The sequence below is a fragment of the Geotrypetes seraphini genome, chromosome 15, assembly GCF_902459505.1.
Source record: "Geotrypetes seraphini chromosome 15, aGeoSer1.1, whole genome shotgun sequence".
Taxonomy (NCBI): Eukaryota; Metazoa; Chordata; class Amphibia; order Gymnophiona; family Dermophiidae; genus Geotrypetes; species Geotrypetes seraphini.
Genome location: NC_047098.1, coordinates 17923828 through 17943469, shown reverse-complemented (window position 1 = coordinate 17943469; position 19642 = coordinate 17923828). Strand labels below are relative to the sequence as shown.

At 45.4% G+C, this 19642-nt stretch overlaps 1 protein-coding gene across 7 annotated transcripts in view; it reads left to right on the top strand.

The window, feature by feature from the left end:
- The window catches only part of PLCH2 (phospholipase C eta 2), a 599022-nt gene that overhangs the window by 368002 nt on the left and 211378 nt on the right, over positions 1–19642 (top strand). For all 7 annotated transcript variants that reach the window (XM_033921959.1, XM_033921954.1, XM_033921956.1 and 4 more), the window contains one exon: positions 2881–3027. In XM_033921959.1, the coding sequence (XP_033777850.1) occupies positions 2881–3027 (147 nt within the window). The remainder of the gene's footprint in view (positions 1–2880; positions 3028–19642) is intronic.

Sequence of the window (19642 nt, the reverse complement as noted above, 5' to 3'; positions counted from 1 at the left end):
ACCGCGCGTTACGCTTCTAGAATTAATGCCAGCTCAACGCTGGCATTAAGGTCTAGAGCGCGCGGCTATTCCGCGCATTAAAGCCCTAACTCGGCTTAGTAGAAGGAGCCCTAGATCATTGAGGTCTGAAAGATGTTTGCTATTGGATGTGCATCAAAGGGAGGAAGTGAGATACGTGAGCACAATGAAGTCTTGCTTTTCCATTGCGGGCCCTGTTTTGTGGAACGCATTGTCAGGAATTTTGCGATTTTGTGGCGATTTGTTGAAGTTCAGACAATTGCTGAAAACACATTTTTGGGGGCTCAAGCCTTTTATCAATGTAAGAAGGTCAGAGTCAGGATATGATAATAGAAAATTAGAGGAATCAGTGTGGGAATTGAAAGTGAAAATGCTTGTTGTTGAAATAGTTGTATATTTAAAGTGCTTTTGTTTGATTCGTTTATGTTTAAATTCACTGTATTGCACTGTTAACAATTGAAAACTAATAAAGATTTACAAAAAAAAAAAAAAAAAGTTTGCTACACCAGCTCCACAGCCTTGGCTTTAACCCACAATGCTGCGATGATTAAATGTTAAAGGAAAGGGAGGAGGGGTAGGGAATAAATTTATATATTTGATGTTATATTAGAAAGAAATTGATGTAAGATTGAAAATGAATAAAGAATTAAAAAAAAAAAATAAATGTAAGAAGGTCATACTTACTTTGCGAGACAGAACTCTTCCTTTTTAATTTTTGGTTTTCTTTTATTGTTTTTATTTTGTTTATTATTATTGGGAGATAAGTTATGCCCTTTGATATTATGTATGCTCATTGTGAACCGCTTAGGCATTAAGCGGATTATAAATATTTTGTTTTGCTCTCATATTTTGTATCTACTTTTTTCAATAAATGGCCAATTTATAAGACTCAAACATTCCCCTCCCCCCCTTTTACAAAACCGTGAAAGTGTTTTTTAGGTCATGCCGGTGCGCTGAATGCTCTGCGCTGCTCCCGACAGTCATAGGGTTCCTATGAGCTTTGGGAGCAGCACAGAACATTCATTGCGCCAGTCTGTGCTAAAATCCACTTTCGTGGTATTTTTTTAAAGGGGGGGGGGGGATTGCGAGGGTAACGGAATGTGTACAATTCACTTTCTCAATGGATTTGCTTAAACAAAAGATATGAATAAGTAAATGTAATGTATTTATACACAAAAAAAATCCACTAATTTGTAAGTCACAACAATAACAAAAATCCACTATAATATGAGTAAAACAGCCCATCCGGGGCTGGAACTACTACTTTTATAGCGAGTAGAGAAAAAAAATACCTTAGACGAACAGGTTACCCTCCTATTACATAAAGTATTCAAATGCAGGGGCAGAAATTATTAGACTCTAAACCGCCAAGCGATATATATTTTTTTTATCGCACATACTGGTGTTTAATGGCAATGCTTAGAGAACCTGAAAGGTGAGATATTGGGTGTTGCTTTAGAGAATTAAAGTGGGATTGAGTGACTTTTTGTTGAAGTACGCTGCCGAAAATGAATTCTGCAATCTTGGACCACAGGAGACCGTAACTTTGGAGACTGCCTCTGTTTTAATGTCAATGTCAGTCCTTTCCCTTTTCCTTTTGGAAAGCTCGCTTTGATTATTTTCTTTTTTTTTATGCGGTACATATGGTTGATTCCCAGCTCATGAATGCAGTGTTGTTCAACAGGAAAATTGCAGTAATGTGTCTGTACGAGCCAGCTCTGTGAGTGCTGAATAGCTGGATCAAGCTTCTTCACTGGGAGGGGGGAATAATTTATAGCAGGGATCTCAAAGTCCCTCCTTGAGGGCCGCAATCCACTCGGGTTTTCAGGATTTCCCCAACGAATATGCTTTGAAAGCAGTGCATGCACATAGATCTCATGCATATTCATTGGGGAAATCCTGAAAACCCGACTGGATTGCGGCCCTCGAGGAGGGACTTTGAGACCCCTGATTTATAGTGTGTTGGAACCCCCAATCATGTTGAAATGTTGGCGCATATGGTTCCACAACTGTGTAACATTGAGTCTAATTCTTGCTTCACAGTGCCTTGAAAAAAATTAAATCCTTTTTTTTTTTTTTTTAAGGTGGCTTTATGTGGTGAATATATATTTTTTTATCTTTAAAAATCTGCTGTAGTTTTTCAAAGTACATACTCGGGTCAATCAGGGCCTTAGGCCCCTTCCCAGTGCACCCTGGGATGCATTGCGAAGAGGCGGGCCTACTGGCTGATTTTGCTTCCAAATGTACAAGAGGAGTGTGTAGAGTGGGTAGTGGGTATATGGGGTGTCGGGTTCAGTGGGAATAGGCTCTTTGGAGAGGTGCTGGGGGGGGGGATTGGTGGGTGGGTGCATGGGAGGGGGAGAGGAATCGGGGATCCTCCTTGTTGGTTCATTTAATTGTGGCAGGGGAACCCCCAGTCAGCTGAGCTGGCAGGACTCCCCAAAGCTGCAATTTTGGGGAGTCCTGCCGGCTCAGCTGATTGGGGATTCCCCTGCCATGATCAACTGATAGCAAGCTGTGGACTATTTTTGGGATCCCCTGGCAAAGACAGACACTGGAAATGTAGGCCCGGGTTTTCCGGGCCTTTCTTTTTGATGCCTATTCTATCTGCCTGCAATGGAGAATGTACATGCCATGATTTCTCTGAAGTGGACCTTTTGCAGTGATGGGATAATTAGGTATCGTTGAGTGTAATTCTCTAACCAGGAAATAAATCTGTATGACAGATGCAGTATAGTGGGGGAGCATCATGTGACAGAGCCTTACAAATGAGTTGACTTACAAGAAAATGTAGATGTAATGCATGCAAGAAAGGAGTTCATATGAGCTTGTACTTTTTACCATTTTTCTGTTGTTTTCTAGTGGAAAAATGTATGAGCTCCATGCAAGCTGGCACGCAAATGATCAAACTTCGAGGCAGCTCCAAGGGCCTTGTCCGGTTCTACTACCTGGATGAGCACAAGTCGTGCATTCGATGGCGTCCATCCCGGAAAAATGAAAAGGCCAAAAGTAAGTACAGGCAACAATTGAAAATAACAGTGTGCTGGAGGAAATGGAGCAGAGGGCTCTCTGAATGGCTGCCGTGAGTTTTCACAAGACCACGGGAACTTGCGCGGTTGCTGCGATAACTCACGGCAGCCATTCAGATAGCGGATCTACATGGGGCAGGAATGTAGAAAGATCGCTCCTGCTCTGGTCCCCCACTGGACCACCAGGGATTTTAAAGGCATGCTTTTTGCTAATCGGGTAGGCGAGAGGAAGGTGATAGTTGTTGGAGTCGGCGGGATTCCTCCTGTCCCACTGCTGGACCACTAGGGATTTTAAAGGTACACTTTTTACTAATCGGGGAGGCTTGCAACAGGTCCAGAAAGGGGGGGGGGGAGGCGCGGACCTGAATAAAAAGCAGGACCCCCTTTTTTTGGCCCAAAAATCTTGGTTTATAGTCGAGAAGCTATTTATAGAAGGCATTAGCTTTTGAGAACAATTCAGTAGAGAAGATGTTTTCCAGCTCCAGAACGCTTACAATAAGAAACTCTCTTTATTAACCAGTGGTAAAATAGTGCATTTGTGCTCTATTTCCCAGGGAGATTCACTAATGTGCTGTACAGTTGTTTTGCACTGTTGCAGCCAGGACCATTTCCCAGGATGCAACATGCATAAAGCATGGCACTAGCATTATAGTAGCATCCTGCTGTGGCGTAGTGAGGTGAGAGGCGTCTGGGGCGGTGGTGCCCCCTCCCCTGCCCTTTTTTCCGTCCTCCACCTCCACACGCTCCTTCCCCACTCCCTCCTGCTGTGCACACCGCTTCCCTCCCCCCACAACTGTAACATTCTTGGCATGAGCGGCAAACCCCCATCCTGCTGTCAAGCCAGCGGGGGGGGGGAAGGCCTCTTCCTCCGACGTCACTTCCTAGGCGCAGGTCCAGGAAGTGACGTCGGAGGAAGAGTCGATGCCATCGCAATTACAGGATGGGGGTTTGCCGCTCGCGCCAGGAATGTTACAGTTGCGGGGGAAGGGAAGCAGTGTGCATGCGCGACAGTGGGAGGGTGGGGAAGGAACAGGGGGGCAGAGAGGAGGACGGATGCCTGCGTCCTTACCAAGACAGCGCCCGGGGTGGACCACCCCATGCCCCCTTTACTACGTCACTGGAATCCTGTAAATTTATTTGGTCTATGGCTTAGGCGGAACATTGCTAATTGCTCTTTGTGATGGGGAGCCTTGGATTACCCTGGAAGAACACATGATTTCAAACATCCTGTAAGGTTACAAAGGTCAGTGGTGTAGAAAGGGGGGGGGTCTGCACCAGGTGCCATCTTGATGGGGCACCAGCACACGTCCTTCTCGTTGCCCCCTGCTCCTTCCCCATCCCCCACTACAGAACACACCGCTTCCCTTCCCCCCATACCTCGTTAACGTTCGTGGCACGAGCAGCAAACCCCCCCCCCCCACCTGCTGCTCGTGCCAGCATCAGCTCTTCCTCTGACGTCACTTCCTGGACCCGCACCTAGGAAGTGACATTAAAGGAAGAGCTGGCACAAACAGCAGGTGTGTGTGTGGGGGTGGGAGGGGGAGGGGTTTGCTGCTCAGGAGGGGGCGGGAAAGGAGCGGATGGGGTGAGGAGGGGTGCCACCGCCCCGGGAACCCCTCACCCTCACTACGCCACTGAGAAAGGTAATGGCATTTTCAGGCTGTTTACATTTTTATGCACGTCCGTTTCATTACAGCTAGCTGACGGCACTAGTGGTTACTTGCCTTCACGGATACCATGTTTTCCCGAAAATAAGACATTGTTATATTAATTTTGGGTCCAAAGAAACGCACTAGGGCTTATTTTCGGGATAGGTCTTATTTTTTTCCATGTACATTGATCATCTCGCCCTTCCTCTCCTCCACCCCAATTCTTCCTCTTTCCTTTCTCTCCCCCCCCATGTGCAGCATCTTTCTATCCCTCCTTCCCTCCCCTCCCACCGTGAGACTGACACTCCTCCGCTCTGATGCCGCCTAAAGCAACAGGAGTGTGTGTGTGTGTGTGTGTGTAGGGGGGGTGTCAATCATAACTAGGGCTTATTTTCGGGGAAACAGGGTATTCATAATTCTGAGTAACTGCTTCCAACAGGCCCACACTACATGGCTTTTTAAAATAATTGAAATCAAGCTTTGCGCTCTAAGAGAGCAGGTTTTCTCCCTCGCACAGCCTCTGCCTCACATTCTGCAGCTATCTACCCATCAGGTACTAATTAGAGAGTTAATTAGAGAATTATCAGCTTGTGTTGGCACACTTTCCCCTTCACTTGCCTATCTACAAGAAAACTGAAGTTAATAACCATGAATTTCTATTTCAACTGGGCTGTTTCAGTGAAGGGATAGCACAGCCTTTCAGATCCTTTGAGAAAGAAGAGGAGGGGGATGAGAGAGACTGAGATACCTCAAAGGTGTAATAAGAAGCAAAGATTTTCTGGTTAGATGGGAAGTTCTAGAAAGGAAAAGGGTCAAGGGTTGTGGATTTGATTTACAGTAAAACCTTGGTTTGTGAGCATAATTCGTTCCGGAAGCTTGCTTGTAATCAAAAACACTCGTATATCAAAGCGAATTTCACGATAAGAAATAATGGAAGCTCAAGACGATTCGTTCCACAACCCAAAAACTTTAATACAAAATACTGTACTGTATAATGTAAAAATATATACAGTAAAACAAATTAACCTGCACTTGCATGACCTCGCTCGTTTAGAACAGCCACTACACTCCCGCAGCGTCAGAGAGAGAACCACCATTGGCTCAGTTGTGATGTGCGTATGCGGTGCGCACTTGTATTGCAAGACCTCGCTGCATCGGAGAGAGAAGAACCGTCGGCTCAGTTTTGATAACGTGACGTGCGTGTACTGTATGTACTTGTATTGCAAGACCTCGCTCGTTTAGATGGCCATGGCAGTTTGCTATCAAAGAGACGCTGCTGAAATTTACTTGCATTTTCTGTGATTTCCTTGGGGTTATGCCAAAAAGAAGAGGAAGGAGCATCGGTGAAGCCTCCCGACGCTCGGTAGTGCCTTCAATTGGTGCTATTGATGAAATTATGTGGTGCCTGCAATGGGAGTCAACCGGGTTGGGGATTCGCCCTCTGGAGACACTGGTGGGGAGTGGTGCCGTGGCGGATGCCCTAGGGCTCGATGCCACCTTGACCCCCAACACTAGAGTTCCACCTCCACAATCCCATAGAACGCGCTCTCCACGTGAGCTCAACATGTCCGAGGAGGCAGTGTTAGAGAGTTGCGCGGGGACAGAAATCCCACCCGTCCCCACCCGTCCCCGCCAAAATCCCACCCATCCCCACCCGTCCCCGTGAGGAATCCCTCCGTCCCCACCCGTCCCCCGTGAGGAATCCCTCCGTCCCCACCCGTCCCCGCGAGGAATCCCCTCCGTCCCCACCCGTCCCCGCGAGGAATCCCCTCCGTCCCCACCCGTCCCCGCGAGGAATCCCCTCCGTCACCATCCTTCCCTATAAACTTCAGAAATAGTTATTTTATTTAATTATGCTACTGAATTAAAGGCTCTGGTAGAGACCCATTTACAAATAAGCAAAGAGACTATTAATTTGGAAATATTAATTGGGAAGAATACATACTTTGTAAATGGGTTTCTACCAGAACCTCTAATGTAAATATAAAATATAAATACTCAGCTGATGAGAACCCACAAACTGTCAGCTGAGGACTTCCTTTGCAGTTGGCCTGGGGTCCCTTTTGCCAAGCTTGGCAGGCAGCAGTAGCGTCCCTGAGTCACAGATGCTGGCACCTCAGTGGCTCATGGATGCTGCCAGCGACTGCTGCGCTTGGTGGAGGGGAGTTCTGACCATCTCTAGAGGAGGTCCTCTGCTGGCGGTGCTTGGGGATCCCCACCAGTCACAGCAAGGGCCAACAAGTACTTCAACACTGTAGAAATAAAACCAGAAATGCATTTCCTTTTCTTTTGAACACAAAACAAAGATATCTGCCATATACATTTCCCAAGGCAGATGACTCTATGCAATGTCACCTCGGTAACAAAATACAAAAATAGACAAATACACCCCCTCCCTTTTTACTAAACCACAATAGTAGGTTTTAGCACAGGGAGTTACGCTGAATGCCTCGCGCTGCTCTCAATGCTCATAGGCTCCCTGCGCTAAAAAACAATATTGCGGTTTAGTAAAAGGGAGCCATAGTGCAAAATATAGACAACAGATATAAATTCTCAAAACAGACACATTTTGATCACTAAATTGAAAATAAAATCATTTTTCCTACCTTTGCTGTTTGGTGATTTCATGAGTCTCTGGTTGCACTTTCTTCTTCTGACTGTGCATCCAATCTTTCTTCCTTTCTTTCAGCCTCCTGTATGTTTCCTCTCCTCCAGACCTCATTCTCTCCCCCAACTTTTTCTTTCTGTCTCCCTGTTCCCCCTTCTTTCTGTCTCTCTGTCTGCCCCCTTTCTTTCTTTCTCCGTGCCCTCCCCCAAAGCCACTCGGTTTGCTGCCACCGCCATCGGGGAATAGTCCCCAAGCCACCGCTGTCCCAAGCTTTCCCTGCAGAAGCGTCGCGCTGACCAGCATTCCGCTCCCTGACGTCAATTCTGACGTAGGAGAGGAAGTTCCGGGCCAACAAGGCATTTCTCCTCATTCCATCCAGCCTGAGCCCCATCTCTCCTTGATCCAGCATTTCCCTTCTGTGTCTGTCAGAATTACCATTCCACCTATTTTCCAGCATCACCCTTCTTTGTGTCCATCTCACCTATATCCCTATCTCACCACTTTTTCAGAATCTTCATTTGTCTCTGTCCTTGTCTTTACCCCATATTCACCATTTGCCCTTTCAATGTCTTTATCTCCCCCCCCCCACACACACTTTTTCAGCATTACTTCTATGTCTCTATTTCACCTCCTCTTCATGTCCCCTCTGTATCTCTATCCTTATTCAGAAGGTCCTGCTTACCCTTTCTCTTCTTTGTGTCACTATCTCCATTTTCAGCTTTCCCCCTTTTTCCTTTGTTAATGCACCCTGTAGCCAGAATCTTTCCACCCTCTCTCCACTCCGGCCCAGCCCAGTATGAAATATTTCCTTTTGTTTCTCTCCCCTCTCTCTTCTCCTCCCTCACCCACGAGTCCTGCATCTGGCCCTCTCCCTTCTACCTGCACCTGGCAACACCCCCCTGCTCTCTTAAGCAACTCGTCAGCAGCGGTGATCAAGACAAGCTGCCGACATCGAGGCCTTCCCTCTACGAGTCCCACCTTTGTGGAAAAAGGAAGTTGAAACAAGCGGGACTCGCAGAGGGTAGGCCCCGACGCCAGAAGCTTGTGTCGATCGTTGCTGCTAAGTTGCCGAAGAGAGCCGCAGGTAGAAGGGAGAGGGAGATAGGAAGGCTGTAGAAGCTCCGGAGCATGACACCGAACCCGGCCAGGATGATTTCTTTTTCAGGCTGCTGCTGCCGCTACCATCCCCCACCCGAAATGACAAAAAACAGCCTAATGCCCGCGTCGGGAAATAGCCATGCTGAGCAGTGAGCTCAGCACGTACACAGATGAAAGCCTTGCTTGCTGATTGGTCCGGCGGCACGGTGGGGCGGGGCCGCCGGACCAATCAGCAAGCAAGGCTTTCATCTGTGTACGTGCTGAGCTCACTGCTCAACATGGCTATTTCCCGACGCGACGCCAGACTTGCATCGCCAGAATTTAGGTAGGTTGTTTTCATCCCCGTGGGAGTCCCGTGGGCAAGGGGGCGTCCCCGTGGGAGTCCCGTGGGTCAGGGGGGCATCCCCGTGGGAGTCCCGTGGGCCAGGGGGCGTCCCCGTGGGAGTCCCGTGGGCCAGGGGGGGAACCCGCGGGATCCCCGCGGGACCCGCGGGATCCCCGCGATCCCCGTTCCCGTGCAGACCTCTAGGCAGTGTTTGAGCCACAAGAGGCCAGCGAGGGCTTGTTAGTGGTCTCTGAAGGTGCTTTGTTGGAACCTACCAGACAGCCTGAGGAAGGAACATCTGTGGAGACGGACCAAGGCAGACAAGAGGTACGTCTGGAATCTGAGAGCCACTTGCAACTTTTTCCAATGGTAACTAAAACCCCTGAGGTTACTTTAGGCACATTGTGGGACCTTGTTGTTAATTTAGGAAAATCTTTGGCACCACAAGTTAGTGAACTAGGGGAAAAGTTAAAACAACAAGCGAAGGAATTTTCCTCTTTAAAATAAGAAGTATCTACAGTTAAAGACCAATCGCAAAAAATGTTAATAAATGTCAAAATGTCAGTAAAAAAAATTCAGGAAACTTTGGTCATGGACAACATTTTTCCGAGGAAGAAGTTAGAAATGATGGGGAATCAAAGTAGAGCTAACAACTAGAGAATGATACGGTGACAAAATTCATCACCGTTCCCGTCCCCGCGGATAACCGCGGGAAACCATCTTCATGTCAATCTTTAAGGAGAGAGTGAAGAATCAGAGTATGAATGGCCACAACCACTGACCCTCAAGCTTTGCTTTGAATAATGCTGGTGTAGAAGGATTGAAGTTGAGATAGACACTAGAAAATGACATGGGATTATTTCTAAACTAAACTAAACCTTGGGTTTATATACCGCACCATCTCCACGAATGCGGAGCTCGGCACGGTTTACAGGAAGAAAGATGAGAGAGGAATTACAGTGGAGAGATTAAAGAGTTAGGTGTAAAGGGGGAAGGTGAGAGGCCTAAGAGGGGGGAAGTGTTACAGTTTTGAGAATAGCCAGGTTTTTAGGTGTTTGCGGAAGAGTTGGAGGGAGCTTGAGGTTCGGAGAGGGGAGGTGAGGTTATTCCAGATCTCAGTGATTCTAAAGGGGAGAGATGACCCAAGTGAACGGTGATGAATTTTGTCACTGTGTCATTCTCTACTAACAACTTACTTTTACTGAATTTTCCAAAGATTCCTATGGTAGCTCCATTAGTAATGCTAAAGAGGTACTTTACAGAGATTTTAAATGTACCAGCACAGTCAATACCCCCATTTGTTCGGATCTTTCTAAGAAAATGGATCAACAACAGCATGAAAATGAAAATCACCACGAGAACCCACTAGATGTCTCAGATTTATTAGAAGCCTCTAATCCTTCTCTTTCTTCTCCGGCTACACTCTTGCTGACGGTAGCTTTATTACCGGACAAAGAATGGATCTTGAGAATGTTCTTCCAGAACAGATCTAAGGCGTTCCTGGGACATAAAATTCAGATGTTTCCTGATGTCTCTTAAGGAGACACAAAAAAGGAGGCGACAGTTTCTGATTTTGAGACCAGCTGTGATCGAAATTGGGGGTGTTTTCTACTTGAGATTTCCTTGCAAGTGTGTAATCGGATATCGATCCTTAAAATACGTTTTCCTAGAACCATCCCAGCTGTCCAATTTCGTATCCCATAAATGCCTTGGGAGAGAAGAAATAGAACAACATATTTGAATGAATAGGACTTCCAGTTCAACTTCAACCTGCAGATTACTTAGTTATGGTTATTTTTCCTTTTTGTCTTGAAAAATCACTCGGAATTCATCTTGGATTCCTGTCTCTTATTGAGGACTTAAGATAGATGAAGCAGAGAATTTATTTTATTTTGATTGTGAATTATAGTCTTTCTTTCTGTACAAGTGTTTTACACTTGGTATAAATTTTGAAAATTTATAAATAAATAATTAAAAAAAAACCAAAACAAAACAATAAGAGATTATTTGTCCCTGCTCGACAGAGCTTGCAGTCTATTCAAGTGTGTATTTCTCATTTCAGAAAGAAAATGTGCATGCATATTCCACTATATCAATGTCAGGATTTGCAGCTGCTCCGTTGCTCATGTAGATTTGTAAAAAGTGCTTGTACGCAGCCTTCAACCAGATCAATTGGAAGAGTTTCCCCCCCCCCCCTTATTCATTGGTGCTTGTTTCCCCCTCCAATCTGAAAATAAATAAGAATGGAGCCCTTTGTTAGTAGCATGTACTGTATATGTATAGATTTGCAGAATGGCAGGCGAACATGTAAGTGGAGGATTATCTTATTGGTACTTTCCTGTCTCCAAGGGGCTTGCCGTCTACTAAGTTTGTACCAGTGGCAGAGGAGGATTAAGGGATTTGCCCATGATCACTAAGAGACACAATGGGATGTGAACTGGTTCGTAGGCCATTGCTCTAATTACACTGGTCAACAAGCATTTTGCTACTGGAGTTCTGTCACCTGCACCTTAACAAGGGCCACATGCTGACTCTAAATCTGAAAACAGTTTTCGTCTATCAGATCCTGTTGTTAAGTTATGTGTCAGTTTGCATTTATATCATTTTCGTCAACGCTACGGTGAAGCATCGGTATTTGTCTGTTTTTGTAACACAATATTGCATTTTAGGACAGCTCGTCGATCGAAAGTGTACCCTAAAAAGTGATTGTGCTGCTTTTTCGACCTGTGAATTTTTATATTTTGTTTGGTTTTTTTTTTCTCTAAGATGCTATAATTATTATGAAGGGACGAGGTTGTGTTAACCATCCTGATAATTAGAGCAATGGCCTAAAAACCAGGGGGCCCAGTTCATATCCCATTGTCACTCCTAGTGATCATGGGTAAGTCCCGTAAGCCTCCTTTGCCACTGGTACAAACTTAGACTGCAAGCCCCTTGGAGACAGGCAAGTACCAAGTGTACCTGACCGCAAAAAAACACAAGTGGCCATACTTACATAACATAACATAACTTTATTCTTCTATACTGCCTTAATCAAACAATTTCTAGGTGGTTTACACAGAAAAGGGCTGGACAATCATCGAAATACAAATAGTTAAAAATACTGCAAGTTTCTTAAATATATTCAATGTAAAGTTTTAGGAAATGAAATTTATCAAACAACGCTGACTTAATTACTTTTCAAAATGCACCCTAAGTAGAGTGTGGCATGCCAGCGTGCCCATGTTTGGGTTGCCAGATTTTACTATAGTAAAATCCAGACCCCCCCCAAACCCACCCGCAGGCCCGCCTAGTTCCACCCACTGCTCTCGTCGGGCAGGAGATGGCTTTTCAAAATCCGGATAAAGTGCCGGGTTTTGAAAAGCCGTCCGGACCCGAGGATATTTAAGAACATAAGAAATGCCTGCATCGAATCAGACCTGGGGTCCATCTAGTCCGGTGATCCGCACACACGGAGGCTCAGCCAGGCATACCCTGGCGGATACATTAGTCATTCGTATCCCTCAATGTGTCCCGCAAGAAGATGTGCGTCCAATTTTTCCTTAAATCTTAGAATGGTGATTTCCTTCACCATCTCTTCCGGGAGAGAGTTCCAGGCGTTCACCACTCGCTGTGTGAAGCAGAACTTTCTGACATTTGTCCTGGCCGTGTCCCCCTCAGCTTCAGTCCATGACCTCTGGTCCGAGTCTGGGTCACATTCGCCAATGTGAATAACGCTGTTTCTTGCTCACCATCCTTTCCCTCTGCTGGTGAGTGAGCTTGCTCCATTTTGTCGATTCCTTTTAGCAATTTAAAAGTCTCTATCAGATCCCCTCTTAGTCTTCTCTTCTCAAGGGTGAATAATCCCAGTTTTCCGAGGCGTTCTTTGTAGCTCAAGTTCTCCATACCTTTTACTAGTTTCATCGCTCGCCTCTGCACTCTCTCCAGCAGAGTTATATCCCTCTTCAGGTATGGAGACCAGTGTTGGACACAGTATTCCAAGTGTGGTCTGACCATTGCTCTATAAAGCGGCATTATGACCTCCCTTGATCTACTCGTGATTCCCTTCTTTATCGTGCCTAACATCCGGACGTCTGGTAACCCTAGCCCAAGAAAATGTTGCCACTTCCATATGTATATTTTCAGCTGTGTAAAATGGCTGGGTACCATCAAGAATGACACGTGAATGAACATCAAGCAATTGAAAGCAGCCGTGGAAAACAGGGAAGCATGGCGAGGACCGGCCTATAGAGTGTGCAAGGGTTGGGCACGACCGAATGGATGGTGGTAGCAGTAGAATGGCTGCCCCAAACACGCGGGCGCCCCTGCATGCATTTGAAATGGCAGCTCCTAAATTAATACCCGAATTCTACACATATCGGTTCTGATTTCTACGATCTTGTCTAAAATGGGGCAGAAAGCGTGCCGAATATTGAATCGAGGGTAGTGAAGAATGCTTCTGGTATTGCTGAGCACTCTGGTCAGGTTGATTCAGTGGAAAAGGAACTGCTTTGATTACCGTATTTTCACTCATATACCGTGCACCCTTGTAAAACGCGCACATGGGTATAGTGCGTGGGAAACTGTAATTTATGTAAATAAATTTTTATATACCACGCACACCCGTATACCGCGCATGCCGCCCCGACTCTCCCGTCGCCGCCCGACTCTCCTTTCGCCCGCCCCGACTCTCCTCTGGCCACCCCGACTCTCCTTTCGCCCGCCCCGACTCTCCTCTCCCCCTTGAAGTCCTGTCCCCACCCTGAAAGCCTGATGCCCCCCCCCCGACGTCCGATTCACCCCCCGCAGGACCGCTCGCACCCCCACTCCGAAGGATTGCTCGCACGCACTCGCACCCGCACCCTGAAGGACCACTCGCACGCACTCGCACCCCCACCCCGAAGGACCGCTCGCACCCCCACAGCCTCCCAACCTCCCCCCCATCATGTAGAAGCTCCTACTGTTGTGCTGCTGCTTCCTCTTGGCAGTCCCGGCCCTTCTGTGAGCCCTCCGTCTGCGCTGCTTCCTCTTCCGGCGGTCCCGCCCTTTCTCTGATGGGTGGGAGTGCGTGCGAGTGGTCCTTCGGGGTCGGTGTGCGTGTGCGTACGAGCGGTCCTTCGGGGTGGGGATGCGATCGGTCCTGCGGGGGGGAGGAACTATGTAAAAAAAAAGTTGTAAAACGCGCTCACGCGTATAACATGCAAGGTTATGCACGGTTTGTAAAAATCGTGTATAATGCGCGCGTTATATGCGTGAAAATACGGTAAGTCTAATTCTAATTTGCATGCTAAGTTGGAGGTATGAGAAAACATTTCCAGAAGCTGCCGTTTTTCTTTTAATTTTGAAGATTTTCCCCATCAGCACTGAAAGTTTATTTCCCCTCTGATGACAGTGTATTATTTTCCGTCTCCAGAAGAAGTCAAATCTGACGAGCAGGGTGGACGTTGTTGCTCTCGTCGCATTTTCCATGTTCACATTACTCCTCTCCTCAAGTCACTTAAATTGGTGAAATTCGGAATGGACTTCCAGATTCTCTAAGACTGGTAGATCAATTATAACAATTTCGAAAAAGTTTAAAAACCTGGTTGTTTTCACAATCGCTAATTTGATTTTAGTTGTCGTATAGTAATTTTAAGCAATTCAACTTACTTTTTTCTAACTTTGTCCATCCATCTAATCTAACCAATTTCTGCTTTTATCCCACAGCTTTTGCTTGTTACGTTTTATTTTTTTTTTTTATTTATCAAATTTTTTAGAACATTATCATTTTTACAAATAATAAAGAAGAAAGGAATTTTACAAAAATAAAAAGACAAATAATGTAACCTCCAAGGGTTATCTCAATAATTTCCTCCAGTCCACATAATTTGAGAGAGAACAAAACAGGCATTAAATGAAACAGAAACATTTAAACATAATCATGATCAATAAAGATCAAACATAATGGTGTTTTAATACAAAAAAAAAAAACCCTCCAAATATTAATTATGTGGTGAGAGAAGAAGAGGAGCTCGCTTCATGATGTTGTAAAAATTGTTCTAACTGTATAGAGTCCCAATAAACATAATCATTTTCCTTAAATTTAATCAAGCATTTACAGGGAAGTTACGTTTTATTTTTTAACGAACTGTAAACCGAGACGAGCACCTTAGGGAGTAGATTCAGTATATAAAATGAAGATTCTTAGATTAGATTAGATTAGATCGGCTCCCTATCCGTTTCTGCAAGCAGTTCAAACTCTTCTTACTCACCTACAAGTGTATTCGCTCTGCAGCATCTGAGTATCTCTCATCTCTCCCCACAATCCTTCCCCCCCCACCCCTCAAGCACTTCGCTCATTGGGCAAGTATCTCTTATCTGTACCCATCTCCTCTATAGCCAACTCCGGGCTACGTCCGTTCTATCTTGCTTCACCATATGCCTGAAACAAACTGCCTGACTCAATACGTCAAGCTCCGCCCCTGGCAGTTTTCAAATCCAGACGCAAAGCCCACCCCTTTGAAGCTGCTTTCATTTCCAAACTCCAACCCACCTGCTAAGCACCGATAGCTTTCTTATTCCCTCTGTAATTCCCCCACCTGAGCACAATGTATCGATGGACCTTCTTGTCCAGTTTGTCTGTCTTGATTAGATTGTAAGCTCTTTTGAGCAGGGACTGTCTCTTCTATGCTGCGTAGGAGCTCTACAGAAATGATTAGTAGTAATAGAAGCTGTCTGAACACTCGGTGACATCACAATGCATCTGGATCATACTCGGAATTCTTGATGACATCATAATGCAGCTGAATATGGTTCCCCCACCTTCTTGTCCAGTTTGTCTGTTTTGACTAGATTGTAAGCTCTTTTGGACAGGGGCTCTCTCTTCTGTGTTTTGATGTATAGTGCTGCGTATGTTTAGCGGTGCTATAGAAATGATTAGTAGTAATAGAAGCTGTCTGAACACTCTGTGACATCACAATGCATCTGGATCATACTCGGAATTCTTGATGACATCATAATGCAGCTGAATATGATTCCCCCACCTTCTTGTCCAGTTTGTCTGTCTTGACTAGATTGTAAGCTCTTTCGGGCAGGGGCTCTCTCTTGATGTAGAGTGGTGCATATGTCTAGTAGCACTATAGAAATGATTAGTAGTAATAGAAGCTGTCTGAACACTCGGTGACATCACAATACTCGGAATTCTTGATGACATCATAATGCAGCTGAATATGATTCCCCCACCTTCTTGTCCAGTTTGTCTGTTTTGACTAGATTGTAAGCTCTTTTGGACAGGGGCTCTCTCTTCTGTGTTTTGATGTATAGTGCTGCGTATGTTTAGCGGTGCTATAGAAATGATTAGTAGTAATAGAAGCTGTCTGAACACTCGGTGACATCACAATGCATCTGGATCATACTCGGAATTCTTGATGACATCATAATGCAGCTGAATATGATTCCCCCACCTTCTTGTCCAGTTTGTCTGTCTTGACTAGATTGTAAGCTCTTTTGGGCAGGGGCTCTCTCTTGATGTAGAGTGGTGCATATGTCTAGTAGCACTATAGAAATGATTAGTAGTAATAGAAGCTGTCTGAACACTCGGTGACATCACAATACTCGGAATTCTTGATGACATCATAATGCAGCTGAATATGATTCCCCCACCTTCTTGTCCAGTTTGTCTGTCTTGACTAGATTGTAAGCTCTTTTGGGCAGGGGCTGTCTCTTGATGTAGAGTGGTGCATATGTCTAGTAGCACTATAGAAATGATTAGTAGTAATAGAAGCTGTCTGAACACTCGGTGACATCACAATACTCGGAATTCTTGATGGCATCATAATGCAGCTGAATATGATTCCCCCACCTTCTTGTCCAGTTTGTCTGTTTTGACTAGATTGTAAGCTCTTTTGGGCAGGGGCTCTCTCTTGATGTAGAGTGGTGCATATGTCTAGTAGCACTATAGAAATGATTAGTAGTAATAGAAGCTGTCTGAACACTCGGTGACATCACAACACTCGGAATTCTTGATGACATCATAATGCAGCTGAATATGATTCCCCCACCTTCTTGTCCAGTTTATCTGTTTTGACTAGATTGTAAGCTCTTTTGGGCAGGGGCTCTCTCTTCTGTGTTTTGATGTATAGTGCTGCGTATGTTTAGCGGTGCTGCTATAGAAATGATCAATAGTCGTAGTAGCCTTCAGATGCCAAGCTGGTAAACCCTGCTAGAATAACAGAATGGATTTCAGCTTCTCTGCGAGAAGTTATTTCCGAATCCTTAAGTAAGGCTCTTCCGTCTAAGAAGAAACAATTTATTCAAGTGTGGCCTGAGTCCGCGCAGCAGGATGCCTTGTTTATTTTCACATTTCTATGTAAATGTAGAGTGAAGAACTTGGCCTAATAGTTAGTGCAGTGGCCTGAGAGCCAGGTTCAATTTATGATTCTTACAAGTCCCCAGGAACAAAATAAGTCCCTGTATTTAATATGCAGGTTGCTTTGATTGTAACTATAGAAAGGCAGCATAACGAATCCCATCCCCCCTTCCCTAAATAAGTAGCATTCTGTAAGAATGTTATTTTTAATGAGCACAATTGACCTCGTTTATAACTGCTAGGGCCCAGATGCTCAAAAGTGGTTAAAACCAGACTTACTTGCACAGAAGCTCCACTTCCGATGCTCAAAAGGGTTCTCCGGGGCTTCTGTTGGCTGGGTAACATTATCACGCATTCCTCATCCTACCTCAGTTTTAGAAAATCTGTAAAAGCGAATTTGTTTAATCGATTTGTAACCTAAGAATTGTATAACTTTCCACTTTTTCCATTCTGTAAGCTCGTACTCGATGACTTTGTATGGTAACCACTTTGCTGATTGTTCAGCACATCTTGTTATAAACCGCCTCGAACTTTCATGGCTTTGGCGGTATATAAGAATAAAAATTATTATTATTATTATACCGATAGCAGCCACCGAGAGCCCTAAGCAAATGTATTACAAGGAGCTCATGAGTATTTAAACGAGCACTCTTTGTAATGCTCAAAAGGGAAGAGAAGGGAACGCCCACCTCTTAAAAGGAAATTTTTTTATGGCCGGTCTCAAGCTGCCGGTAGCTGTTGTGCCTGTGTTGTATGAGTGTATGTCCTGCGTCTATCAAAAGTATGAGACACACAATAGCAGCTAAAAAAAAAAGCCATGTTCTCAGTGGCATAGTGAGGGTGAGTGGCACCTTCCCCTGCCCTCTGCTGCGCCCCACTACTTCTTCCCGACACCCCCCCCCTGTTGTGTGAGTGCCCCTTCCCTCCCCCCATACTTCTTTAGTTTTCCTGGTGCGAGCAGCATCATGAACTTGCCTACATCGTGTTGGCTCTCCCTCTGGTGTCACTTCCTCGGTGTGAGACCAGGAAGTGATGTCATAGAGAGCCGATACCAACACAGGCAGCAAGCTCGTGCTGGGAAAATTGAAGAGGTAGAAGGGAAAGGGCGGGGTGGGGGGTTAGGAAGGAACGGGTAGGCGGAGAGGAGGACGGGAGCCAGCACCCGCACCAAGGTGGCACCCGGTGCGGACCTCCCCCCACCCTCTTCCATGCCCCCCCACTGCGCACACACGCCCCTTCCCTGTACCTTTTTATCTTCAGCGCGAGCAGCCACGAAGTATCTGCTTGCGTCAGCTTTGGCGCTCTCTCTGTCATCACTTTCTAGGCACGGGTCCCGGAGGTGATGTTGGAGAGAGAGCGCCAAAGCTGATGTGAGCAGCCACTTTGTTGAAGTTAAAAAGGTACAGGGGGAAGGGAAGAGGTGGGCGTGTGGCATGGGGAGGGGTGCCAGCGCTCTGAGGACTTTATTACGCCACTGCTCATAAGAGAGGAATACCTGAACCATGAGTGGAATTCTGTCATCTTTTCTTTGATTTTCCTCTAGATTTTGTTACGGTCTTCTGGATCTGGGTTTTTTCCCCCCCCCAAAATGTGGATTTTAATTTTCCTCGTCGTGGGCAATTGCCTTTTCTATTTAGGTTATATTTGTTGTTTTTTCTTGTTTGTGTTCGCCCCCCCCCCACCCACACACATTAGGCAACTTTTCTGTACGAGCGTGGATTATGTTTTTCAATACCACTAAATAAAAAGATTTTTGCTTCAAGAAGAAACGAAGTTCAAGACTAAGTGTCTGCCAAATGGAATTTAAGAACAGCCTTGGTCTGAGACTGTGCGTTGGTGTTTCAATTTGGCTGCAGTGATGAGCCCCTAATCACTGGACTAGGAAATCATAGCTTTTCCATGTACTGGACAACTGCCTCTTTTCCATTACAGGAAAGATTACCATTATCTAGAAATCAGGACAGTAGGCTTTCTTTTCTCATGCTGGCGATTGGCGAGACATGGATTATGATGCATGGAGTTGGTACCTTCTGTGGGTCCATTTAGTGAACGAGAGAAATATCTATAAAGAGGTGTGTGTTATTTGTTAATGGTTTTCTTGGCTGAACTGAATAAGAAGAAATGAGTCCCTTCTGCTCTCATCTGGAAAGTGTCGCCAGTGGTAATGGGGAAATAATGTAGTCGTCTGAATACGGGTTTGGAAGATTAGCTGCAGGCAGCGTGCAGTCTCAATTCTCCACCTGCTCCATCTCCCAGTTCATTTCTCCATTGAGAGGCAGCGGAGGGAAAAATTTCTCTTTGTAACTGTTCAAATAGAATTATCACATGGTGTTTTATTTAGAAAATTGGAGTCTTAGATACGAATCCAAAAGGAATGAACCATAGTACAGTGAAGAAGCATGTGATCAAGAGTTCCAGGCTCTTTCAAACAGTTCCAACAGGTAGGATCTTGTTTCAGTTTCGCTTTCCACATTCGAATGTTCAGAACCTATTTCCATGGACATTATAATCCTTCGTTCTCAACACCCTTGCTTCGCACTATCAAACTGTCCTCCCAAACTCATTGACACCATGTTTGTGACAGCTCTT